The following is a 25,969-nucleotide window of genomic DNA, read 5'->3' on the forward strand; positions in this document are numbered from 1 at the left end:
TTTTCAAACAAATAGGGATTTCAAATAGAAGTCTTTTTGCATCTTTCGCTGATTATTTTCGAAATCATAACTTTTTTTGGATAATGATTTTTCAAATATTGCTTGTCACCGGGAAGAGTGTTTGTGTCAAAATGTCAAATTCATAACTACTGCTTTTATAACAAATATTTAAGCTGAAATGAAAATGAAGATATCTTTCATAAGGCTTAACACTTTTCAGATTTCTTTTGTTGGTCTGGCAGATTTTTTTGTTAACTTCATTATGTTTTATTTTCAAATAAAACAAAAATATTTCGTATTTTCATCATATTTCTGTTCACCCTTATTTCGGTTTTATGAAATGGATTTATAATCGTTGTAAAAAGTCTGTTTTAACTTTTGCGAAGTTTGATTAGTTGGAACAGAAAATTGACAAAAATTAGAAATTTTTGTAATATTTGAAAATATAACAAAAAAGTTTATTGAAAAAAATTTGGCCATATTCAAGGGAAATAATTGAACCAAATTTTTTGAATGGAAAAATATGATATGGGTGATGATTTTTGAAATCATATTTTTTCATACAAAAATTTGTATTCGAAAAATCTTTCTGGAATATCAACATAAGAACTTTGAAAAGTGAAAATGTTTATTAAAGACATTTTTATCTTCAATTCGGTTTAAACCTATGCTTTTGAAAACAGTTGTCATACTTTTTCTCTTTTTATATCATAAACTTCTTCTCAAAACAAACAACATTTTTAAAAACAACAACCAGAAAAAAGTTATAGCTACAAAAATAATCGCCTATATTATATTCAGATGCAAAACCTGCACTTGTGCAGACACCCACATGCTGAAAATATAACCACGCATACGAAAGCAGAGAATGTTGAGACATATTGTCATTAATTATTATTATTCTTTTCTGAACCAAAATTTTATTATCTTGGTATTTTTTCATCACCAAAGGATAAAAAACATAGCTTCGACAGTGCAGAACATTATTAACTTTGATTTTTTTATAATTAATTTTGTCAACGAACGCAAAATGATTTTTTTTAAAAGTTCTTATTCCTTTCGAAAAGTTGCGAATTTATAACATCAATGAAAAAAAATGAACTATATTTGACAATTTTTGGTTATGAAATCGTTAAACACCATCACTTTGCTAATAAGAATAGCAAGACCTAATTGATAAAAGAATATGAGCATAGCGAAGAAATATGATAAATATATTACGAATAATTATCAAATAAGGTACAATTTTCCCCCATCAGGTATTAGATATCTCCGACCTCGCAATTATAATTACCCAAATTAGAAATAATCATTGTATTTCAACGAAAAAGAATCATATTTCCTAGAAACCGCATACTACAAACAAATTTAAATTATCAATTGCCAACCCGAGATTAGATTTATTTTTGGTTTTGGGAAATTCTTGATTTAAAATCAAAAATGGACAATTGAAAAAATATTTTTTTTATTCATTATTCAATCAAAACCACTTTGTGCCAAATCTGGTTTTGAAAAACTTATTGCTACGATGTCTGATGATGATAGAATTCAATGAAGAACATATGACGAAAAGGGAGAAGATCACATTCGAATTAAAGAAAAATGCGATCATCACAGATGCAGATTGCGTGCAATATGATTATTTCCGGTTATAACTGTATTCTCGAAGACAAAAACCCAGTGAAAAATTATTAGAAGATAAAAAAGATTTGGGGGAAAGAAGGATCAAATTTTCCACTTTGCTTCTGTTGAATGAATTTAAATGAAACATCAGCTTTGAAAAAGGATGAAACCAATAAAAACTCAAATGAAGAACAAACACCATTTTTGACAAAAATTTTTTTTCTCGGATTGCATTTTAAATATATTCCAGTTAGAAAAATTTTTCATGATTTTGTTGTTCTGAATTGGAGAAGTGTGAAAAGATGTGCAAAAGTGGATTTCAATTGTATTAATCAAATATTTGTGGTGACAGAATGATTGCAGAGGTTTATGAGTATGTGTGCCGATAAAGATAATAAAATTTTGAGAAAAGAAAATGATATTTAATTGCCCTGTGTAACATGAGGAAAAATTTTTTCTGCGATCATCACCAGTTTTCCACTTCTCATTTCACCTCCGTAACATGACAAGTCATAGAATCACTTATCTGTAATTTTAAAAAATAAAAATAAAAATAAAAAAAAAAAAAAAAAAAAAAAAAAAAAAAAAAAAAAAAAAAAAAAAAGAAAAAAAAAGAAAAAAAGCAAAAGTGTCGGGCACTGACTGACGTGAGTCAATCTTTTTCAACGTGAATCAGATGTTTAGTGAATTATATCAACAATATTTATATTTGAAATTCAATTTATTATTCCTTTAATAACTATACTGATATCGAAATTAAACGAATTATATTTTTCAAATCCTTTCAAAATGTTTTACTCAGAATTGTTATGAAAGGAACATACAGAGAAAAACCTTATATTGGATTTCTTATATCTTTCAAAAAGAACAACTTTCAATAAAGAAAATTTAACTGAGAAGATGGTGAAAAAATTTTTTGAATTGTTAATAAATAGATCTTATGCATTATTAAATATATTGATTGTTTATTGTTTTAAAAAATGGTGCTTTTTTTAGTAAAGAAAAATGACGTCGAATTTTTGATAGAGACCACACTTGATAAATCGACCGACGAATTGATCTTGCTTGCTTCCAACATTCATAATCAAATACTAAAACTTCAAAGGATGATATTTTTATTACCAGATTTAATTCATTTCGGCCCATTCAGAGCGGAAGAGCACAGGGTTCATTTGATAATTGCATTTTTATACATTTTATTTTGGAGGAACATCCTTTCAATTCTCTCGTTTATTTATGAATATGATTCTTATGATATTAAAGGGATTAACGGAATCTTGTCCCTCTGAAGTCATAGAAGAAGAGAAAAAGTTGTGCAGCCCGAGCGATCCGAATTACATTTATCATCCAGATCCAAACGGCTATCGAAATGGGCAAAGTATTTTTTATTTTTTGAGTTTTGATAAACTTATAAATTATTGAATTTTAGCATGCACTCCTGCAGGACAAGAAGTTCTTGAAAAATCCTTGCATGAAATACAGACATTGCTAAATAAGGTTTGAAAAATTTTGCTTTTCGTTCAAAATTCAAAATTTGAAATGTGATTGAAGGAAACTTTACCAAAAACACCAATAACTTTTGAAAGATTAAAAGAAGCAGAACATGTGATAAAAGGATCTGTTATGATTGCGTATCCACGTGGGCTACCAAGTTATGATCCTCTTAAAGCTATGATCGATTGTACTGAAGATGAGACAGAAAGTCAAGTATTGCATTTTGCCATTCCCGTAATTAATCTGAGATTCACTTTATTTGGCAAATAAAACTTTTTTCCTTTTTTTCAATTTAATTATTTTATCTCAACTAACGTTAAAAATTTATTATTATTATTAGAATGGAAAAGAGGTTGTAGATCCATCAACAGCTATGCTGTGGTTTGCTACAAGACGACTTGAAAGAGGGCAGACACTAAAGACTGCATTTTCATCAGCATGTGCAAACGAGCGAAGCAAAATAACCGTAAAGCTCACGAAGGTTATTAATTAATTACACACGATTTTTGATGTACTACTTTTCAAATTCAAATTCAATTTCTTTCTTTCTTTCTTTCTTTTTTTTTTTTTGAACGCAATTCTAAACCACACTTTTCGCATAATTAAACTTTTATTTCGTTTAATTCCAGCCAACACCACATCCCCCTGTTCGAGAGCCAGCTATAAGCGAGAAAGAGCAGAAAGAGTTGATGGCGTTTTATTTCAAAAAGCAGAGAGAGGAAGAGGAGATGGCAAAAGACACCGATGATTCATATCTGGCCAGCTCGTGGGCTGATCCCAAAGGACTGAAGAAGTCACTCACCGGACAAGCGCCTGTGGCATGGAAGTGATCAAAGCAAGTTGACGAAGTGGAAGGGAAGCAATGTGAAAGGCAGAGAAAAGTGAAAGAGGATTCGGAGAAACATCATTTTCTGGCTAATAATTTATTTTGAACATAATTGTTCACCCATTCGTTATCATTTCACAAAAACAATGTTCATTTTTGCTTTTTTGATTTTTTCAACATTTATTTTCTTTTTTGCACAAAAAGATTTCTCTTGTCAATTTCAAATCTTTTTCGATGGTTTCTACCTATCCACACTTTATAATGAGCTTGCCATGAATTCCTTTTCCATTGAATTGATTTCTTTGAATTTGAAGTGATTTAAAAAAGAAAAAATGACAAAAAAAAGTGGAAGAAGAAACAAGACAAAAGAACAATAGCTCAGGAGCTGGATGTGAACAGTTCCATCAGTTCCTGTTGCCTTGTTTCAGTGAGATTGTCCCAGTACTCACTTTTGAACTCAGCTGTTAGATGGTTTGTGATAATCCTCAACATCTGTTGGAACTTGACATCAGTCTCATCAGACACGACTTCCAAATAAACAACCTGCACAAAGATAGAAAACAGGTTCGACAGCACAGCGCCTTCAGGTGTTGAATCATCAACAGTCAAATACGCAGCAGGCTGAGAAGATGTAGCTGCACCGAGCATCGAAGGAGGATCCTGGGAGAGTATTTGCAGAACTTTTGCCTTTACTGCCTCGTCGCCATTTCCAAATACACACACATCCTTCGCATCAATCCATTGACACAGGACATCATGAGCAGTAATTGCCTCATCGGTGTCAGTGAGAAGTGGCAACTGATTAACAAAGTATACTTTGAGCTTCATCAGATCTGCTTCTCGGCCTGAAAACGCTGGCTGCTGGAAGCGGATGATTTTCAGAATGGAGGCCACAGCGTTGTCCCTTGCCATTCCAACAGCTTCCATGCTGAGATCTTCTTCGTCCAACACATCACATTCAGATACATCAAACTCTGCCACATCCCTCAACGCAACAAGCGCTCTGTCCAGAAATGGAGAGAAAGCAGTAACAAACGAGGGATCAAGCTTTCCTTTCTCGGCGCACATACCAATTCCAGTGACTGCGTTGTGTCTAACCGTATGTTCTTTCTGAACAAGTGTGTCTTTCGTGTTTGCGTAGAACAGGAATATCTCCATATATTGTGCAATGAAGTTCACTGACGCCATGCCTCCAAAATCGATGCAGTCAATCATCCCGAACAACCCCACAACGCGATCATTCGACTCCAGCCTCGCACCGTTCACCAACACATCTGCTCCTTTTGAGTCAGTCCCCATTTGCATTCCTGCACCAACTCCACCTGGCGTTGCCATTGCAGCTTGCTGTGCAGACGGAGGAGTAACAAGCTGCAAGAGAAGAGGTTCAAGGTGTGATTTGTAGATTGGAGCGAAAGCAGCACCGAGTGATTTGAAAAGGTGCGTGGGGATGGTCATCAGCTCACCTACACAGCAGCTCTCCTTTGTTGCAAACATTTCTGCTTGAAAGTCATCGTCACCTTTTTGTACTTTCCCAGACTTTCCAAGTAATGATGAATCAATAGCTCCAGTTTGGAGTTGTTGCTTATCATCAGCAGTTGTTGATGATTGCTCCTTCACTCCTTTTTTTGCACTTCCACCTTCCTCTTCATCACTTTCCTCTTCTTCTTCATCATCGTCGCTTTCATCCGCTTCAGCCCCTTCTGACATCTGCCTGAACTGTTCTCTTCGTTTCCTGCACTGAATCATCTGCTCCTTCACAAACTGCACAAGCAGCTCAATATTCAGCACCTGGCTGGCGGGAGGGCGCGATAAAGCGGACTCTGCTCCAAAAGGAAAGAAGAGCTGTGCATAATGAATGGATGAAGGATTCAGGAGAGGACAGATTGAAGCTACAGCATCTCTCAGAGACTGGACAACCTGCAGCCTTTCGTCAGGGATTGTTTCTGTCTCATCCTGGATCACATCCACAAACACAGGTAGTGCTTCCACAAAGAGCTGGACGGGATGCGGCCACGACGGGTCAGACACGATCGGTGGGAGAGGAGGGAGAGCAGCTGCAGCGCTGCCACTTTCAGTGCCCGATGATGATGCTGCTGCATTTGCTGAAGAAGAAATGGACGACTGTGTGCCCTTTTCAGCATTGGGGTGATGTGGAGAAGTGGGGATAATTGGGCAGAAGCACGAAAGAGCATTTGAGAAGAGATCAGCAGATGCTGTGACAGTCACAATGTTTTCCTGATTCCTGAAGTCCTTCAAGGCATCGATTGCTATCTGGATGCACTGCAAAGCATACGGAGCAAAGTACGGGCCAAGTGCGCGTGAAAAGTGACTGAGGTAAATAATGGCAGTCTCTCTATCATTGAGAGAGTTCTCAGCGTCAGGCATGCCATCATCCTCACCGTTGTTATCTCCGTCATCATTAAAATCACCTTGGCCAAATGTGGATGTCTGAAAACCACCAAACGGAGTGGAAGCTGATGATTGTGCATTTTGTGACTTAGCTGAGTTGAGCTCCTTGTCCACGACAGGTGCCTTTTTCAATGCAGATGCGATGATTGCTGGAATGATGTGAGGCAGAAGGGGAGCAAACCGTCCGTTCAGCAGCTCTGCCAGCCTCAGCCACGATGTGCGGATTGACTCCACACGAAAGTCGTCGTTGGAGTTGTGAATAGGATTTGCACTTCCTGCTGGTGCATTCGAAGGCAAAGACTCCGATGTTGTTGATGATGATGAAGGAGTCGCGTAAATGTCAGAGTAGCGTTGAAGAACACAAGACGTGAAGGGAGCCAGATAAGGCGCACTCTGTTCCTTTCCAATGGCAGTCAGCAGCGCTGATACACAATCAATGGCTCGTGCCTGCAGCTCTTTGTCTTCCTCAGTCTGCAGATTGGAGGCAGAGACGTATTTCATCAGAGCTGTGAAGAGCATGTCCTTGAACGGGGTGATAGCATCTTCCACACGATCGATGATGGCACTCAGCACAACCATTGTGCTTGTGCGGATGTCGTGGTGTGGAGATGACAGCAGCTCGCCCAGCACAGCCAGCATCGATGCCAGATCAGACGAGAGCACTTTCTTCTTCCCGTCTTCGTACAGTTCCTGCAGCAGGAGCAGTGCTTGTGTGCATATTGTCAGCTTCTGTGATGTTGATGGCGCACGCAGCACAAACACAGCAGCCTTCCGGATGATAGCGGCGTGACGGCTCTTTCCGATGAAGTCGTTGCCTAATTCTTTGCACAGCGTGAACAGCACCTTCAGCCCATCATTCACAATACGGGAGACAGGATCACTTACGTCAGAAGGGACAGGTGCATCAGGATCAGATGCAAAAGATGGGTCTGCTCCGAAGATTGGGCGCAGAGCTAGCTGGAAGATCTCCTTGATGCTCTTTGAGCGCCCTTCTGCCATGTTCTCTGTGATGATTGAGAAAAGAAGGACATAGCCAGCGTGACGGCATTCCCAAGAGGGATTCAAAATGAGGCTTTTGATTGGATTGTACGCGACATTCATCATGTATTTGTTTCCTTGTGGAGAAAATAATGATAACCAGACACAAATATAATGACGATAAAAAAATGAAAGAGAAACGAAAGAAGATGATGAATAAGAATATATATATATATATATTTGAAAAAGACAAGCGAATGAATTTTATTATTAATCAAAAGAAAGCTAATAGAATGAATATCCAAACCCATTGCCATAGCAAATCTATTAACAGCAGAAGTACAAAGGTCAACAATTTCATCTGGATCGTCTTCCTGGAATTATAAATGAACAGACAGACAAATATACAAAAACAGTTATGAGGGTATGAAAAATTAAAATATTTTTCTAAATTTTTCTCACAAAAAAATCAAAAGAAAATTTCATAACCTTTTGAAATTTTAAAGAATAAAATAATTTTTGTAAAAAAAAAACAAAAGTCAAAATAACTAATTTGGTTATATCCAAAGAAAATGTCTCTCGATATCATGAAGAGAAGTCAATACAACATGCCTCTTCATCCATTTCCCAGTTCGGCGATGGCTTGAAAGTTGGAATGAGACCAGCCAGAATACCAAGAAACTGCACAGCAAATGCAGTTTCGCCTCTTTTTGGCTTCGCCTTGATTTCCTTTGCGAAGTCCACGCAGAGCGAAACCAGCGTCTCCATTGCCATTTCTCTGAGAGAGACGAGCGTGGAGCGTGTTGTGTAAGGAAGAATCAGCGGAGAGGCAGTTGAAGCAGAAGCAGCAGCAGCTCCTTGTGCAGCACCAGTAGCTGCGGCTTCTGCTTTGTCTGAGGCTGCAACTGCGCCTGTGCATGTGTTGATGATCTGGAGGAGAGTAGCCAGATGCTGCGAAAGATTGTCCTCGAAGAATGAAGGGCGAGAAGCTAAAATGTCCAGAAAGCTTTTGAGAGCATCTATTGCATGGCCGTATTTACCATTTTGCAGAAGAGATAGGAGAAGCTGTTGATTGAAAATGAAAATGAAAACGAAATTCAGGGCATATGAAGGAAAAGAAGAGAGAGAAAATTATAAATGGATGATAATTTGCCATTTCATTGGAGTGACAAAATTGCCATCACATTCAGAAAATCGATTAATGAATGGACAAAAATAATACAAACATTAATTGACTGAGCAGAAAGAGGCTTGAAGAAATTAATGAGATCCTTATTTGTTCCGGCAGCCTTTATCATTTCTGATGTTGCTGAAAGACTAATTAGTTTGATCTAATCAAACAAGTTTTTCGAATCATTAACAATGAACAAAAAACAAAAATAGGATGAAGTACCCAAGAATTGTTTGCAATAAAATCAAGAATATAAAATAAAAACAATTAATTTTCATTAATAATTCGCAAGAACGCAAACCGTATCACTTTCTGGATCATTAAGAGCTCTCATAAGCATCTCAGCAAGATTGGCGCAATTTGATGTGAAATAATGAGGAGTTTCATTCACTATAAATGAAAAAATTTTCAAGGAATCTTCTCTAATTTCCAACCGAGGAGATTTTGTCCATTCAAAAAGTGTTGGCAAAAGGTCTGGCCATAAATGAGGTTCTGAAAAAATTCACAGAAAATTAAAAATATAAAAATGAAAATATTTTTAAATGTGTTTTTATTCATACTGTCTTTAATTAAAATAGATCCAAGCGTAGATATGCAAAGTGTGACCTGGCGGCGTACAGGAGATGGTAATCCTTCAGCAACAAATAATTGAATCATCGTTTGTTTGTACAATGTAATTGTTTCATCCGTTACAAGAACAGCAAAAGTTACTGATTTTCCAGTGTGTTGTGTTTTCCTTCTAAGTAGAATTGCAGCGAGATTTTGTATCTAGAAATTTTGTAAAATACAAAAAATTGATAAAAAAGCAAAAACTTCTGCAACTATAAATATGTAGAAGAAAACAAACAGTTAAATCACGAGATTGACATATTGTTCCTAAAAGTGATTTGATATAGTTATTCGGATCAGTATCGTAATACTGATTCAATTTTGCTAATACTTTTACATGAGTTTCATTTTCTCCTGAAATGCTTTGAGCAAGCAATTGATCAAATTCAGTTTGAGAAATCATTAGCTACAATAATAATGCTTATCGATGAAGAAACAATGTGAACTTGATGGAAAAAACGACAATTACTTTTTCGGTAAAAGTATTATTATGGTCAAGAAATTGGATTTCATGAATGTTTGTTTCCACTTCAAACATCAAATCCATCAATGGAAAAGGCATTTTGAGAGGAATCAAAAAATAATTGAACGAAAAGTATTATTCGTTTTCTTGAATTGAAACATTCGTTAGTTACATGGCCATTTCTTTTCCTCATGGCCAATTTATAATGGACCAAGAAGAACTAGATGAATTTGCACAATTTGAGGAGCAAGCTCAAAAACGCATAAGCGAGTTTAGAGTACCAGAGGAAGAAGAAACAGATGATGAAGAAGATAATATTGGCCTTGCTTCAAGACCCTCTTATGATCAACAAATAGTGTGCTTTTTAAATCGAATACTTATTTTAAACTTTTATTTAAAACGTTTCACCAGGATTTTGGTGATGAAGAAAGTTGGGGAGAATCTAATCAAAACGATGTACAAGCAGCTCCAACAAGTCAAACTTTACCTTCTTCTTCTTCTTTCATACAAATTCCGCAATCAAAAACTCCGGGGCCAACTTCATCTCCTCAACTATCAATTCATTTTGAAGCTTCTCTTCAACTTTTAAATGAAGAAATACGAAGCTATGAATTGCGTAAAAAGGAAGTGGACTCTCTTTCGAAATATTTAAATGAAGAAAAGCGTAAACTGCAGCGCCAACGTGAAGAAGAAGAACGAAAGAAAAAGAAACAATTTGAAGAAGACGAAAAACGAAGACAAGATCAAGAAAAACAAATGGAAAAAATGAAAAAAGAACTAAAAAGCTTAAGCGAACATTCAACAGTGAATCTGAAACAAATAGAAAAAGAAAGAGAAGAAAAGAAGCGTCTTGCTGAAGAACTCGAAAAAGAAAAAGCTGAGAGAGAGAAAGAGCGCGAAAAAGATAAAAGAGAAAAAGAAGTGCTCAAAAGAAGAATTGAAAGACTTCAAAAAGAAGTAGAGGAGTACAAGAACATCGTCCAACTTTACGAACAGGAAAGACTAGAACAGCAATTGAAGCCAAAGCCTTCTCCAACAAAAAGCAAGACTATAGAAGCGATTGATGAAACAGAGAAGGAGCAGCAAAAGAAGGGTATTTCTGAAGAGGCGGAAACGACGTTTGTGAACGAAGAAGAAGAAGAGATGATGAAGCGCATTTTGCTTGAAAAGGAAAGGGAAACAGAAAGAATAAGAGCCAAAGAGCTTGAAAGAGGGATGCAAAAATTGCTCGAGATGAAAAGAAAGAACGAGAAAAAAGATATTCCAAAAGACGAAGAAAAAGAAACGCAAGATTCATCTTCTCTTCTTTACAACCAAAAAGTCGAACAGACACCTTCGTCTTCTTCCTCTCTCTCATCTCTGCCAAGTTATGAGTCATCAACCACACCTTCTTCTGTTCCATCTACACGCCCTCCTTCCAAAAGCAACAGAGCTTCGCCTTCTTCCTCCTCCTCTCCTACTCCTCCTCCCTCTCGTTCTGAACTTGTCTCACCTCCACAAACACAACAGCACTCAAACAGAACACAGCCACACGAGGCAGTACGAAGCAGCGTGTCGCGCATTCCACGCATCCGCCCAGCCACTCAACAGGGCGATTCTACATCAACAACATCAGCAACATCAACAATAACAAAGCAGAATGCAGCACAAGCGAGTTCAAAACGACCCATGACTTCTTCTTCTTTGCCTTCTTCTTCTTCTTCTTCATCACCGTTATCACCTTCACGCACCTCACCTCGTCCGACTTATTCTGACCTTCCACAAACAGCAAAGTCCAGTCAACAAACTCAGTCTTCTTCATTCACCGCACCAAGACAAGAATCCTCTTTCTTTGCCATCAACCAGCTTCCTCTGTCTCATCCTCTTTTCAGTCCACTTCCACTCACTTTGGCGTTTCCTCCTCCTGCTTCTTCTTCCTCTTCTTCTTCTCCATTCACACACCCATCTTCCTTTTTATCTCCTTCCATTTCCTCTCCCAACACTTCACTGGCCTCTTCCATCTCCCCCATTTTTGATGCACTGCGCCTCAACATCTCCTCTTTGGCCCACCCACATTCACACCCAGACTGCATCATCCACACGCAAGGCCCCATCTCTTCCTCATACTCCCTCTTCGCCCACCTCGCTGCTTATCCCCCTCTTTCCTCAGCCACATCAGCACAACCACAACAAACCCCACTCTCTTCACACTCCTCTCCCACTTCATTCAATCGCATCTCTTCTGATGAACTTAGCAACCAGCCTCATCTTCCATTTCCCCTTCGAATCAGAACGCCTTCGCCGCCTCGCCAGCCGCCTGAGCCTGTTTCACCAGCGCTGATGAACGACAGGCTGGTTCGTGTGGAGCAGCTGAGGCGCCCAGACCAGGGGAAGGATGGGAAAACAAGAGAAGGAGGAGGAGGAGGAGGTGGTGGTGGTGGGAATGAAGGGAAAGCAGGGAGAAGCGAGAAAGAGGAGATATATGCGTCGGGAAGGAAGATTATTTACTATTCGAATGGGATTGTGAAGCACATCATTCCAGCTGGACTGGATGTGTTTGGGCTGTCGAAGATTGCAGCAGAAGCGAAGAGGAGGCAGAGGAAGCTGGACAAAGAGGCGAGGAAGATGCAGAAGGAGATGAAGCAGAAGAAAAAAGAGAAAGACGCGAAGCTTGGAAGGAACGGAAGTGGTGGAGAAAGTGCAGATTATACTGAAAGTTCAGAGACAGAAGAAGAAGATGATGATGACAAAGAAGAAGATGAAGAAGAAGATGAAGGATCAAATAGAAGCAGCAGGCAGACTGTTCCGCTTTATTCAGAAATTGATCTGTTTTCAGCAGTGGAGAGAGGGTGCAACGTGACGCTTTTTGTGAATGGCGATGTGAAACTGATCAAAAACATGACAGAAGCTGAGATTGAGGCCGAGAAGGAGAAACAGGCGCTTTCTCAGAAGGAGAAAGGGAAAGACAAAGGAGGAAGTGCTGCCACCAGCCATCATTCATCCACGAGCACAGTGTATGAGTCAGTGTATTACTACTCCAATGCGAAGACGACCCACATCACCCACCACAATGGCACACAGACGTATGTGTTTCCCCACACACAAATCGAACATCACTTCACAAATGGCGTGAAGGTGATTGTGTTTGCCGACCGGTCTGTGAAGCTGGTGAGGGACGGGTGCAGCGACGAGGAGGCAGTGTTTGCGACGGGGACGCTGATGATTGTGCGGATGTTGGGGAGCAGAGGAGGAGGAGGAGGAGGAGAAAAAGAGGAGAAAGGAAAGGAAATAGAAGTGAAAGGAAGAGTGAGAGGGAAAAGGATGAATGACAGAAGTGGCAGAAGGAGAAATGATGAATATGAAGATGGAGCATCATCAGCATCATCAGCAGCTTCAGCACTTGCTTCTCATCCACTCACTCCATTTGTGTCACAATACATTCCACTTCCACACCTCAACACTTTGGCAGCCAACATCCCATCTTCTGACTCTTCATCTAACACATCTCAAAAACAATCATCATCATCATCTTCCTCTTCTTCCTCCTCTTCCTCTTCCTCTTCCTCTTCCTCATCTCTATCACAGTCAATGCGCATAGTGCAATTTCAGATCCAGCAGGTGGAGATCCACATGCCCAATGGAGTAAAGAGGAGGGTGCTGCCAAGTGAAGGCGCCATCAAAACAGAATACATCATACCTTCTTCTCTTCCATCTGTAGATGATACAACATATTCAATGGAACAGAATGTCATTCAGAGAGGAGAAGGGAAAGAGGCAGCAGCAGGAGGAGGAGGATCAGGAGGAGGAGCAGCAGGGAATGGAATGCTTGTGAAGGAGGTGGTGGATGAGAATGGGCAGATTGAGTGGCTGAAGAAAGGGCAGAGCGCATCGATTGACAGGAAAGAAGGAGGAAGAGGTGTGAAAGTGGAAGTGCTGCAAGGAAGACAACAGAAGCAGAAAAAACAGAAAGAAAAAGAAAAAGAAAAAGAAATTGAAGAAGAAGAAGAAGAAGAAGAAGAGGAGGAGGAGGAGGAAGAAGAAGAAGAGGAAGGAGGGGAAGACGATGAAGAGGATGATAATGAAGAAGTTGGAGAAGATGAGGAAGGTGAAGATGAGGAAGAAGACGAGGAAGAAGATGAAGAAGGCGACGAAGAAGAAGGAGGAGAAGAAGGAGAAGAAGAAGAAAGTGATATACGTAGCATACAAAACAGCAAAAAAAGAAAGAGAAAGAAGGAGCTTTTGATGAATTCTGTATGGAGGGGCAATCAACCAGCTACCAAAATAAACAGAAAAGAAGAATTTGACAGCGAAGAGGAGATGTCAAATGTGAAAATAACTTCTTCTTCTTCTTCTTCTTCATTGGCAGAGGAAAGAGAAGGAAGAAGAGAAGATGAAGGAGAAGAAGATGATGATGATGAAGATATGGCTCGATTCAAACAGGAAGTGATGTTGATTGACCAAGAAGCGAAGAGGAATCCTCATTTGATCAGCAGCCGGCAGCAGCAGCGGCTGTATTATGCTTCTGTTTCTGCTCCTCTTCCGACCACTTCTTCTTCTTCTCATTTAGAAAGTGATATATTTGGAATAGATGATACAGAACATGGCAACAATGAGAGAGAAACAGAATCGATGCCTCTTCCTCGTTTTTCGTCCACACTCGACAGCGTCGTCGCCTTCACCTCGTCAAACACACTCCCTTCGCACGAGCCTTCTCCTCTTGTTCCTTCTTTCCCTTCTGTTCCTTCTTCCTCTGCCTCTGCCTCTTCTTCTTCCTCTTCCTCTTCATCTCGCATTTCACATCCTGAGTCTGCATCGCATGTGCATCATGTGCTGCCAAAACCAAAAGTGAAATTTGTGCTTCCATCAAGAAACTCTTCTGTTACTTCACAAGACGCCATAAACCCAGTTTCTCCGCTTTCTCCGCCAATCACCTCTGCTTTTGTTGGGAATCAACGCGATGCTTCTATCACAAGGAAGAAAAAGAAAAAGAAGCTTTTGTGAGCAGTTTCTTTTATATACAGTAAATCGAAATTTATCGGAAATTTGGAATTATGAAAATGAATTCAGTTTCTGACTTGGATAAAATGTTCAAGCACATAAAAGTTCATTTTAACTGACTACATATAGAATTTTTTTTGCGAATGTGCTATAAAATTCTATTTTGCAAGTGACCTTATCATTTTATTTGGATCTTATTTCGTTGTAATTTAGTTTTCAGACAAATTATCAATTAATATAATTTGTTATGGGCCATATTTTTTTTTAATTTCTTATATTTTCGTTTCAAACTCATTTCATGTTTTCAGAACAATATAGACCCTTTAATGAGCCTAATACTAAACATTCATTGTTTCCTCCAAAGGTATTTTCGTTTTGATTTTGTCAAAGAATTTTTTCAATCATATAAAAACAAATTTTTATGAATTTCTTGATTCAGGAAAACAATTCTCAAACAGAAAATTTACCACAAGTTGAAGGGTTTTATTGTGTATTTGCTTTTGATGAGCCAGAAATTATTCTCTCACGAAATACTCCTGCAAATGTAAAGCACAGAACTATTGAGCTCTCATCATTAATACCAGCATATGATCCTTTTTTCTTTCCATCGCCGAAAAGGAAAAAGGATAAAAAATCTCCTCCAAATGAAAAGGAAGAAAACTATCCATTTTTGCCACACAAAACATTTTATCGAGGCTTTTTTCATGTGGAAAGGAATGATACAGTTAGGAAATTCAAAAAAAGAGTTCTTAGATCACTTGTTAACACTCCTGCTTGCAGAAGATGGTGGAGAAGGCATACACAGACACCAATTTCGCTTTATCATCGCTCAGCGGTAACATTTGGATCTTTTCCAAGAACTTTATTTGCCAGAAGGGAAAGACATACAGACAACAGTTCAGTTGTAGGACTCGGAAGAAATTCGCAAGGACAATCATCTCAAAACGGACGAGAAAGCGAATCTTTGACAAGGCAAGAAATGCTCGTACAGCAGTATTCGCAAAATACACCACCATCATCAATCACACCTCCACATTACGAAATTGATGGAGAAGACGATGTGCTGGATGATCCAGCAGAGACAAGCAGCGCAATTTATCGGCCAAGCTCAATCGTGGAGGAGCAGAGCAGACTCCGAGAGCGACTTCCTTCTTTTTCCATTGTCAGTGCCATGGCACGTGAAAGAGACAGTGTTGTATCGTCTGGCTCGCTTGCCTCTTCTGCATCTGCCGCAGCACATCACAGATACGCTCCTTCCAACGCCAGTGTCATCGCACCGTCGATGTACGATTCGACGTCTGCGGCTTCCTCGTCGCACATGCATCTGCCACACTGCCCTGTGAAGCCAAATGATCTTGTGAAGCACTTGCCGCGGGCAGAGGAGCCAGCGCTGTCTGATTTCTCTTCTGTCTCCAGCGACACCGATGACGACAGCACAGAAGAAGAGGAGACCGAAGAAGAGGAGGAGGAAGACGAGAAAGAAGGCAAAAAAGAGCGAGAGAAAGGCGAGATGGATGTGGAAGACAATTCAGTGAAACATATAAGAGTGAGGCGTCGAGAACACGATCCGTCGCATCATCACCCTCGCCGGCCACCAAATGTCGTGAGAGGATACGAAAACAGAGGCACATCTCGTTTTCTCCCTGAAGACTTCCCTGCGTGTGTGTGCAGACTGAAACGGCCAAGCTCTGATTTCCTCTTCCCTGCCACTCCTGCCACCCCTTCCACACTTCCATCACAAGATTCTCTTCCCATCCACGTCCCTTCCATGCCTGAGCCGTCTATCATGAGTTGGTATCCCACTGTCAACCCCACAAAAACAGCGTTTTCACCGTATTTCACACCGATTGCTGCGGAATATGGGTTGCCTCCGCCTCCTCCTGTTCAATCAACTCGTCCACAAGGTCAAATGGGAATAGAGCCAAATCCAGCAGAAGACAACAATCCAATGAAAGACAGCGAATCATTCATTGAGCAGAAGCCGCTGAACACTCACCCGCTCTTTATGTCGCTGAGCGATGAAGATGTGCCATTGGAAGGGTTTTGCACAGCCAGAGACGAGGAAATGCTGATGACGGCTTTCAATTCGCTGATGAGCAGTTCACTTGGAAGGATGAGAGAGGCAGAGTCGATGCTATCACGTGCTAATGAGACACATCGATTGAGCACTGGACACGTTAGTGGTAGCAGAGGAGCAGTTGTGGGGAAGCAAATACCATCATCGAGAAAAAGGCAGATGGCTTCGGAAAGAAGAAGAAGAAGAGGCAAAAGAGAGAACGAAAAAAATGAGCGCGACAAGATGGATGAGGATGAGGATGAAGAGGAATCGGATGATCCGAACGTGGCAGAGTTTGAGACTGACTTTACCGCAGAGCAGATAAACTACGTTCCTGTGATGGTGTTTTGTGTGCCTGGCAAAATCCACATTTTCGATCTCCCCACAAACAACCCACCAGAATTGCCTTCCATCTCCTCTCCCTTTGGCCCAGCTGTTCCATTGCCTTATCCTCCATCAGAGCCTGTCGATCCTCCGCAGACTGCCTGCATCGTCACACAAGGAAGAAGGACAGTGGCACAGCTGCTGTTTCCCTCCAACTTTACCTTCGCCACATTCATCAGAGAGCTCTCCTTGTTCACCCACTTGTCTGACAGCACGCCTCAGCTCCAGTTCAACCGGCAAGGACAGGAATTGGATGACCCCCCGCTGGAAGAGCAGCGGGTGCTGGTGCGGCTCACCACGCAGGACAAAGACGGGTCGCACCAGCTGGCCATCAACCACCTCCAGTCTGTTCCCTTTGAGCGCTACTTTCAGCCGAGTGACCCGTTTCCCTTCCCCAGCGGCACAGACCAGCAGGAGGCGTCTCGCATCATTCCTTATCTGACAGATCCTGAGCTGTTCAGCACAGCCGACCCGAACATGCGGCTGAGCCTGTCGATGGTGTGGGGCTTCCGCAACTCGTTTGACCCAGACAGAAGAGAAGTGCCACTGCGGAATGATGAACGACTGCGGATGGCGAAGATGGCGCGGATGGCGCTGAGAGACAGGCGGATTGTGCAGTGGTCGATCCACATGTCAATCGCACATGCAGGAGAGTGGCTGAAGGGCGTGTACCACTTCATCACGAAGCTCAAGCTATTTCTGGCGCGGATGGAGGCCATCATGAAGGAGAAAGCAACGAGTGTGATGACACAGCTGACTGCCTCCAGATTTGGTGGTGCAGCGAGACATGCCAATGAATCTCTTCCGAATGCCCTGCGACGCGACGGGCGGTTGGAAGACAGTGTGTCTGTAGCGTTTTCGTGGCGAGGGGATGCGTCAGAGACAGCGTCGATGGTGTCGTTCACGTCTTCTTTCGGGTCTGCGGTGTATTCACGTGCCTCACATGAGACGATGCTGCAGGATTCGCGGTCAGTTGTGTCGAGGAATTCACAGTCTGTTTTTTCGAGTTCGTCGTTTCTGACGATGGGGTCTGCGCGTGTGCTTGCGGGGGGTGCAGCAGAAGTTGTGCCAACACAAGGAAATCTGCAGAGGAGTGCTCAGATGAGACAGGAGCAGCTGCTCACTGCAGAAGCAAAGAGGGAGCTGATGATCCTGAACAGCATCATCAATCGACTTAAAGCACTGATAGATGCATCGAAAGTGCTGTATCTATCGCTCACACAACATGAGCTGTACTTTCTGTGGCTGAAGCACATTGGCGAGTTCGAGAACAGAAGGCCGCTGAGGGCGTGGAGGGACAACTGGGTGCGGTGCATTGAGAAGATCCGGCGGTGGAACGAGAGGTTCAGCGAGTCTATCCACAAGAAGCGGAGTGCAGTGAGGAGGATGGCGCGGAATGCAGAGCGGAGGAGAAGGGCTGAAGAGAATGCACAGAAGAGCATGATGGAGCAGCAGCGGCAGACACAGAGGAGACAAAGCACGAGTGGTGGCAGTGTTGTGGGTGTGGAGCAGGACGAGGAGGATATTGCTCCGGTTGAGCTGCCAGACGATTTGGGCGCTACAAGCATGGCTCCAGGCGAACCACCATTCAACGTGGCTGAGCAGAACAGAAGAGACAGAGGTGACAGAAGAAGCGAGGTGATGCGATCAATCAATGCAAACAGCAGCAGCAGTAGTAGCAGTAGCAGCAGTGGCAGTAATAGCAGGAATAGCAATGCTATGCAGAATGACTCCAGCCAGCACAACACCAACAGAAGGAAGCGACAGGAGCAGATGGTATCTGCGAAGATGTTGGAGAAGATCCAGAGCGATTTGGATGAGATGCTCAAGTTCGATTTGGATGTGGCTGATCTGAATGTGGCTGAGCAGAGGAGTCAGTGGGAGGCAGGCGAAAGAGACATGTTCTTCACAGCAGAGGAGGAGGATGTGGAAGAATGGGAAAGTACAATGGAAGAGCTCAACAGCACCGAAGATCCAGTGGAGAGGGAGCTGTTTGATGAAGACGACAATGAGTGGCTGTGGAAGAAGCTTTTGGATTCTCTTCCTTCAAGAGCATCCACTTCTACTTCTGCTTCAGCTTCTTCCTCCTCCTCTTCTTCTTCTCTTTCCTCCAGTCAGCGATCTGCCCTAACTCCACCTCGTGTCTCATCAGACTCGCAGTTCACACCCAGATATAGACAGCTCCGCCGGATGTATCTGGCGATAGACAAGTACGAAGACCTGTGGGACGACTTCTCTTCCACTCTGCGCTGTTTGTGGCCGTCTCAGTCAGCCACGGCAGATGAGAATGTCGTCAGAAGGCCCCGTCTCCCTCCACTCGGCGCAGCAGCTGCAGATGCACAGGCACAGGCACAGATGATGATGGCATCAACAGGACAGCAGTTTCCTCAGTCTGCATCTGCATCTGCGTCTTCATCTGCTTCCTCCTCCTCCTCCTCTTCTTCTTCACCCATGACAGCTGCACCCCATCTCACCAGACACCATGTTCGCCATCTTGTCGAGCATGCACTGAAGCCAGTCAAACAGACCCCCAAAAAAGTGCGCAGCTGTCTGCCATCACGTGTGATGCACCCTTTCCACTCACCCCATGCTCCCCTTGTTCCCTGCAACAGAGGCTGCTGCTGTGTGGGGCTCTTCCACTCCTGGCAGATGACATACCGTGTCATGCTCCACAACAAGCACCACCGCTTCTTCCCAACCACAAACGGAACAGCTGCATCAACCACAAGACAGGAGGTGCTGCATGTGCTGAAGGGAGAAGGTGCTCCTGTACTGACAGAAGAACAGCGGCTGAGGATGTCCCGCATTGTCGATCTGCGCATTTCGCAGAAGATGCTCATTGAAGAGGAGAAGCTGAAGTCTCTGGTGAACGAGCTGGAGCAAGTCAAGCGGTCGCAGATGGACATCGAGTTCCAAGCGAGCCAGGCAGCTTTCTTTGAGCAGCAGATTGCGCTGCAGCAAGAGCGCATTCTGCTCCAGAGGCAGATCCACCAGTCACAGCTGTCGCTCTGCCAGCTCTACAGACACCGCACCCTCCTCAGCCGTCGCCCCTTCTTCTGCTCCTCGGCCACTGCTGCATTCGGTGCACACAACACCTTCTTCGACCCAACACTCCCTGTCTTCAGCTTCGGCCGCTTCACTCTCCCAAACTCGCCTTGCTTCGAGTTCCGTGATGTGTCCATTCCTGTGCCGCTGGAGCCGCTCTTCGCGAAGGACGAGAGTGGAAGAGTGAGAGCATCGCCAATTCTGCTGACGAAGACTAAGGAGATGATTGCACACAGACTGACCACAAGGCAGAAGGGAGACCATGCCCCCACGTTCACCTTCAAAGACCTCGGGACGCTGCTCGGCGCTGCGATGGAGCATTACACTCAACCTCATTTTCGTGCGATGGAGAAGTTTGATGTGCACTTTGGGGAAGGATGGCGAGGAGGAAGGGCTGTTGTGTCGATGTCTGACTGGATGGGACAACCGCCTCCAAACAGCAGCAGCACCAATGCTCTCAGCGCTTCCTCCTCTTCCTCCTTCTCTTCTTCATCCAGCAGTCTTCTCCCGCCTGACCAAGGTGTGCTGAACGAGTGGCGGAACTTCCACGGGCTGCTTGTGATTGGCGACATACACGGCAACTTCCTCGCTCTGCAGCGCATTCTGACTGTTGTCGATGAAGTGCTGTCGTGTCCAGCAGGCAGAGGGAAAGTGGTGTTTTTGGGTGATTACGTGGACCGTGGGAAAGAATCGATTGAGTGCCTGGCGCTGGTGCTGCTGTACCGCCTGGCGTATCCTGAGCGTGTGGTGCTGCTGAGAGGCAACCACGAGTCGCACACGTCGGTTGAATACAAACAGGTCAACAGCCGTCTGATGAAGATATACCCAGGATACCAGTCAGCCTTCAGGCCATACCCAGTGATGGTGAATGGGATGCGTGTCTATCATCACCCGCTCTTCGTGATGATGCTGCAGCTGTGGCGCACGCTCCCTCTCGTGGCTGTGGCTACGCTGTGTTACCATCCGCCTGTCCCGCACATTCCTGCCCTGCCTCCGCACAAAGACATCAGTCATTTACTCACTCATTCACTGATGGCTGCTAGTCCTGTTCCTGTGAATCCAATGAGCTCTGCTTCTGCCTCTGCTTCTGCCTCTGCTTCTGCCTCTGCTTCTGCATCTTCATCACCTTTGTTCTCTCCTCCTTCTTCAGTGCTGCTGCCTGCTTCCTCTCCAAGTACTGGCAGTGTTATACACAATCCATCACCTTCTTTGAATTCTGTCAATTCATCTTCCTCCTCTTCTCCTTCTTCCTCTGTTTTGTATCAGAACAGCTACCCTCTTCCCTTTTATGTTCCCTCTCATCGTGTTTCTCTGCTATTCACTTTGGCTCACCCAATAGGCACTCATCCAATTCCAAGCGATATCTTTTCTGGCCCTTTGACAGCAGTTGATGGAGCTCATATGGACATCTCTTCTGAAAGTGTCAGTCCAAACAACCTGATGGCGAAGTCGAAACGAAGCGCGGATGACAGAAAAGCTGTTGAGGACGAAGAAAACAGAGCGAGGAAGGCGAGGCTGCTGAAGAAGAGGAGGAAGAAGATGGAGAAAGAGAAAGAGAAGAATAAAGGGAAAATCACACAAATTGAGCAGCGCCAAAGATTGCTGGAAAGAAGGAAGAAGAAAGTAATGCACTCGTTTTACTACTCTTCCACAAAAGAAGACAAATTTTATGACTCACAAAGTGAAGAAGATGATGACGACGACGAAGATGATGACTCCGATGAAGAAAGCGATGTTTCCCTTCAGATTGTGAAGGAGAAGATTTCTTCGCTGGAAATCCAAAACTCTTCAAAGAATTCCGAAACAGCCTCATCTTCGATGGATTCTTCATTTCCCTCTTCTTCTTCTTCATCATCATCCTCTTCTTCCTCTTCTTCTTCTTCTTCTTCTTCTTCATCTCTCCTTTCCAGCACCTATCCTGACCGACCACGATCCGCCAACCCGTTTTCCTCTGCTTCCGCATCAATGAGTGCAGGTGTTATTGAAAGTGATGCTGTGTATGAAGGAGGCATATCTTCAATGTCCAGAGACAACAACGACGGCAACGACAGCGAGGTGGCCAGCCAACGATCAGTTGCCTCTTACTCCTCTGTATCATCTGTAAGGCATCTGCCTGAATACTCCATCGAGCACGACAGCGAAGCGGTGCATATCAGTACAGAAGGCGAATACAATCCAGCTGGAGAAGGTGAAGACAGCACAAACATATGGCCACCATTCAAATCATCTGCGTGTGTCTGTCCGTGTGATGCTGCTCCGATGGCACTTAACCGAACACCCGGAGCTTTTGTGTGTGAGAGTGAGATGCAGCGGATGAAGGCGCTGTTTGAGACGTGCTCGCCAAACTCTCCTCTTTTTGGGTGTCAGTCAAAACATCTGCATTCTTCGAGAGATTCACATGCGCTTTCTCAGCCTCGCTTTGTCTCGAACTGCCACAGATGCCATGTCTGCAATCAATGCTCTCTCCACTCGCGTCCTTCGGCCCCTGCAAACTTCTGCAGCTGCAAGTGCCACAAAGCATTGCATTCTCCTTCTTCTCCTTTCCATTCACCTGCTTCTTCGTCTTCTTCTTCCTCCTCTTTGTCTTTTATGTCAAAACCTTCAGTCGCACAGTTTCTGACAAAGTTGTCAAATCCTTCTCATTCTGCTCCGCCTCCATCTCCTTCTGATGCAAATTATGGATTTCTGAGTGTTTCTACTGATGGCAGGATTATTCTGAGTGCTCAATCAGAAAGATCGTTCAAGTGTGCTGAATGGAAAAGAGACAGACACAATTCGCTTTATGACAACAACAGAAGAGCCAAAGAAAGAAACCATGAAGCAGACAATGAAGAGAATCCAAAGGGAATGATGGAGGAGATCTACAGTGACAGAACCCGAAGGGCAGATGAGTATGCAAATGCAAACGAGATGAATGACACAGAAGATGACAGTGACGACGACAACAGCAGCACCGGCCTCTCTCTCATCAGCCGCACGTCTTCTGACTTGGCGTCTGTTGCATCTGAGAGAATGAAGATTTCACCAGATGTCTTTCAGCAAATGCAGACATTCAACACCTCTTCTTCCATGCAACCTCAACAGATTTCAAACCAGAATAAACCACTTCCCAGCCCGAAGTCATCGTCAGCTCCGCCTGTTTCTATCCAGGAGCCATTCACAATCATCAACACACACGCAAGTCAATCTCCTCAACCAGCTGCATCGTTTGATACAGGAGACGCGCTGAAGCAGAATTCTCTCTTTTTGACGCCTCCTTCATCGCCAAGCGCATTGGGTCAGTTGCGCCAGCTGTCTCCACCTCCCTTTGGCAACAGTGCATTTGGTGATAATACCGTGCCTTCAGTGGTTGAAGAGGCACAACCTGCACATTCAATCTATTCACAAATGCGCTCCTATCAGAACAGCATGAAGATGAGCAAAGAAGATCCAAGCAAGTTTTTCCCGACAAAGAAAATGCGAATGTTCTCAATATTCCGTCCAGTGAAGAAGGAGATTATGAATTCAGAAGATCATCAGATGGAGATGGAGTCAGAAATGGATGCAAATCCAGACGGCTTCGGCGGAATGGACGAGGAGGAGAGTGCGTTTAATCTGCGCAAGCAGGAAATTGGGCAGGATGCTCAACTTCAAACATCGTCATTGTCATCTTTATTGACTCAGTTCGCATCAGTTTTGTACACTTGCAGTTTCACAGCTTGTCAAGAACAGCAAGAGAATTCTTGGTATGAAGTTGAAGGAAGCAATCAGAAAGTGTCACTGAAGCTGATTCAACCTGAAGGTTCAACATTGAATATTCAAAATCAAACAACACTTCAACCACAACAACAGCAGCAACCACCCCAACAGAACATGACAGCAATCAATGCTCTTCCTTCATCTTCAGCACCTCAACAGACCAATCTCTTTTCTCTCACCGCAAACAGTACATCATTCATTTCCCCTCTTCTTCCCCCACTCCCTCCGCTTCCCCCAGTTCCTCGTGTCGAAAAGCGCAGAGTTATTCTTCTCCACGGAGGTGTCTCTCCGATGCTGCCCACGCCAGTCATCGAGAACGAGGCAGGGCATCTCGTCCCGCGCGACTACACCGACCTGCTCCGGATGAACATGCAGCGTGGCCAACCAGCTGTCCTGCGCAATCTCCGCACAAGAGAACTGGATCTGAACATGTCAACACTCTGGGGAGACCCCGGGGACATCGACAACTTCGACTCTGCACGCCCACCTTTCTCGCTGGAGACAACAAAGCGCTTTCTGCAGAAGAACAGGGCTGATCTGGTTATCCGAGGGCATCTCAGCCCCATCCAAGGAAACTATGTGCATCATGAAGGAAAGCTGCTAACGTGCTTTTCGTGCCCTGATTACTACAGATCACCTTCACTTGGCACACTGATGCTACTGAAGCTGACTCTGCCTCCACAACAGAAGGAGGAGGAGAGAGAAAGAGAAGAGGAGATACGTGGACTGGGAGACGATGAAGTTATGTGCAGGATGGCAGATGCAGCACATCTGGCGCTTGCGATGGTACTGGAAAAAGAAGACGAAGACTTCTATCAGCGGAGAAATCTGGACATTTCCAGTGGGCTAATTGACCCTGTTCTTGCTCCACCTCCACCACCAGTGAGCAAAATGGGGCGTGTGCCAATTGATATCGAAGGTCTGCAGATGGATCGAGGACGGATTCTTGCTGCGGGGAAGCAGTGGAACAAGTTCAAGCGAAAGGGGCTGGGTGATGCGATTCTGAGTGAAGATGTGGTTGGGAGGCTGGCAGAAGAGCAGAGAGACAGTAGACACCCGATGAATGTTCCGAAGCCGATGACGTTTCCCCGTGTGGAGCAGCCGACGCCTCTCTTCACGATTGACTACTTGAAGCTGGACACGAGGCAGCACGAGCGCCCAACAACTGCGGAGAACTACGAGATCATTCGCAGTTTGGGCGAGGCGAACAGGAACAGAATGAACAAAAGGCATCAGGACACGAGTGAGGTGATTGCTGCGCTTCATCCACAGATCGTTGCGAAGGCGAATGAATATCTGACAGCAGACGTAGTCTTAGATGCATTTAGACAGAAGACCAGACAAGAACACTTTGCTCGCCCGATGCCTGGTGCAGCTGTTGTGCCTGTTGCTTCTCTCACATCTTCTGTGGAATGCCTCATTACAAACAGCACCATTGCACTTGGTGGAGACCGCTTCCTCTCAACTCAGGCTGTGCTTTCTGTCAAACAGTATCTGGCGAATCAGCTGCTGAATGTGGATGGAATCAAACAGGCTCTTTTATTCCTTCAAATACAAGGCGAGTCAATCAGTCGAACGGAAATGGAGTATCTTCACTTCGTGGTGCACGAAGCAGTTCGAAAGGTGCTCCAATCTGATCTATTTATTTCTTCATTTGCGCGTTAGCATCTCCATTCGCGCTAGTTTTAATCTTTTTGTTTTACAACTTCGAAATTTTTAATTTTTGTTTGCAATTTCTAATTAAAGTTAAAGTTTATTTTCAAGGTTTAATGGAAAAGAGCTTTGTTTATGTATTGTTAATGTGAAATAATAAAAAAAAATATTAATATTTTTAATGTGTCTTTATATCTTTTGATTAACTTTCGCGGAACATATGCCCATGCTTCAATGTCAACTCAAACTGTGGGGAAAAGAAAAAATATTGATCGAAAATGAAAGAAACAAGAGCATTAATCGTGAAAGAAAAAAAACAAATTCAAAATTTAACGAATGAAAAGTATAAAAAAAAAGGTTTTATTTTGTTGTTGAAAATAAAGTTTTCAGAAAAAGAAAACAGAGCACAAGGCTCTTCAAACATTGCCCTTTAAAAGAGCTATCGAATTTTTTTCTCATCATGTAACTGTCAACAACAATTTCAGCATTATCCTTTTCAAAATCAAACCTGATAAGCAAATTCCTTTTGTGTTCAAAATAAGA

The 25,969-nt window shown here is 43.2% G+C and overlaps 4 protein-coding genes across 4 annotated transcripts; 3 read left to right on the plus strand and 1 right to left on the minus strand.

Annotated features, from left to right (window-relative positions):
* Positions 1-2,567: 2,567 nt before the first annotated feature.
* On the plus strand, positions 2,568-4,226 carry MONOS_663 (putative cilia- and flagella-associated protein 298). Its single transcript, XM_067876874.1, has 6 exons — positions 2,568-2,789; positions 2,887-3,001; positions 3,053-3,120; positions 3,175-3,330; positions 3,458-3,598; positions 3,747-4,226. Exons 1-6 carry the CDS (start codon positions 2,604-2,606, stop codon positions 3,945-3,947), a joined length of 867 nt encoding a protein of 288 aa, XP_067734487.1. The 5' UTR covers positions 2,568-2,603; the 3' UTR covers positions 3,948-4,226.
* MONOS_662 (putative Importin-5) lies at positions 4,221-9,513 on the minus strand (the record flags this gene model as incomplete). The annotated part of the gene is made up of 7 exons (XM_067876862.1): positions 4,221-7,467; positions 7,638-7,704; positions 7,943-8,395; positions 8,557-8,661; positions 8,803-8,993; positions 9,062-9,269; positions 9,349-9,513. 7 exons carry the CDS (start codon positions 9,511-9,513, stop codon positions 4,322-4,324), a joined length of 4,335 nt encoding a protein of 1,444 aa, XP_067734488.1. The 3' UTR covers positions 4,221-4,321.
* A 232-nt stretch (positions 9,514-9,745) lies between these two features.
* Positions 9,746-14,553, plus strand: MONOS_661 (putative centromere protein J; the record flags this gene model as incomplete). Its single annotated transcript, XM_067876851.1, has 3 exons — positions 9,746-9,928; positions 9,985-13,468; positions 13,550-14,553. 3 exons carry the CDS (start codon positions 9,746-9,748, stop codon positions 14,551-14,553), a joined length of 4,671 nt encoding a protein of 1,556 aa, XP_067734489.1.
* A 295-nt stretch (positions 14,554-14,848) lies between these two features.
* On the plus strand, positions 14,849-25,556 carry MONOS_660 (putative Calcineurin-like phosphoesterase; the record flags this gene model as incomplete). The annotated part of the gene is made up of 2 exons (XM_067876840.1): positions 14,849-14,914; positions 14,990-25,556. The coding sequence occupies 2 exons, from the start codon at positions 14,849-14,851 to the stop codon at positions 25,436-25,438; spliced, it is 10,515 nt and encodes a 3,504-aa protein (XP_067734490.1). The 3' UTR covers positions 25,439-25,556.
* Between the last annotated feature and the right edge of the window lie 413 nt (positions 25,557-25,969).

Source organism: Monocercomonoides exilis (assembly GCF_001643675.1).
Source record: "Monocercomonoides exilis strain PA203 chromosome Unknown scaffold5-2102611, whole genome shotgun sequence".
Classification (NCBI taxonomy): Eukaryota; Preaxostyla; order Oxymonadida; family Polymastigidae; genus Monocercomonoides; species Monocercomonoides exilis.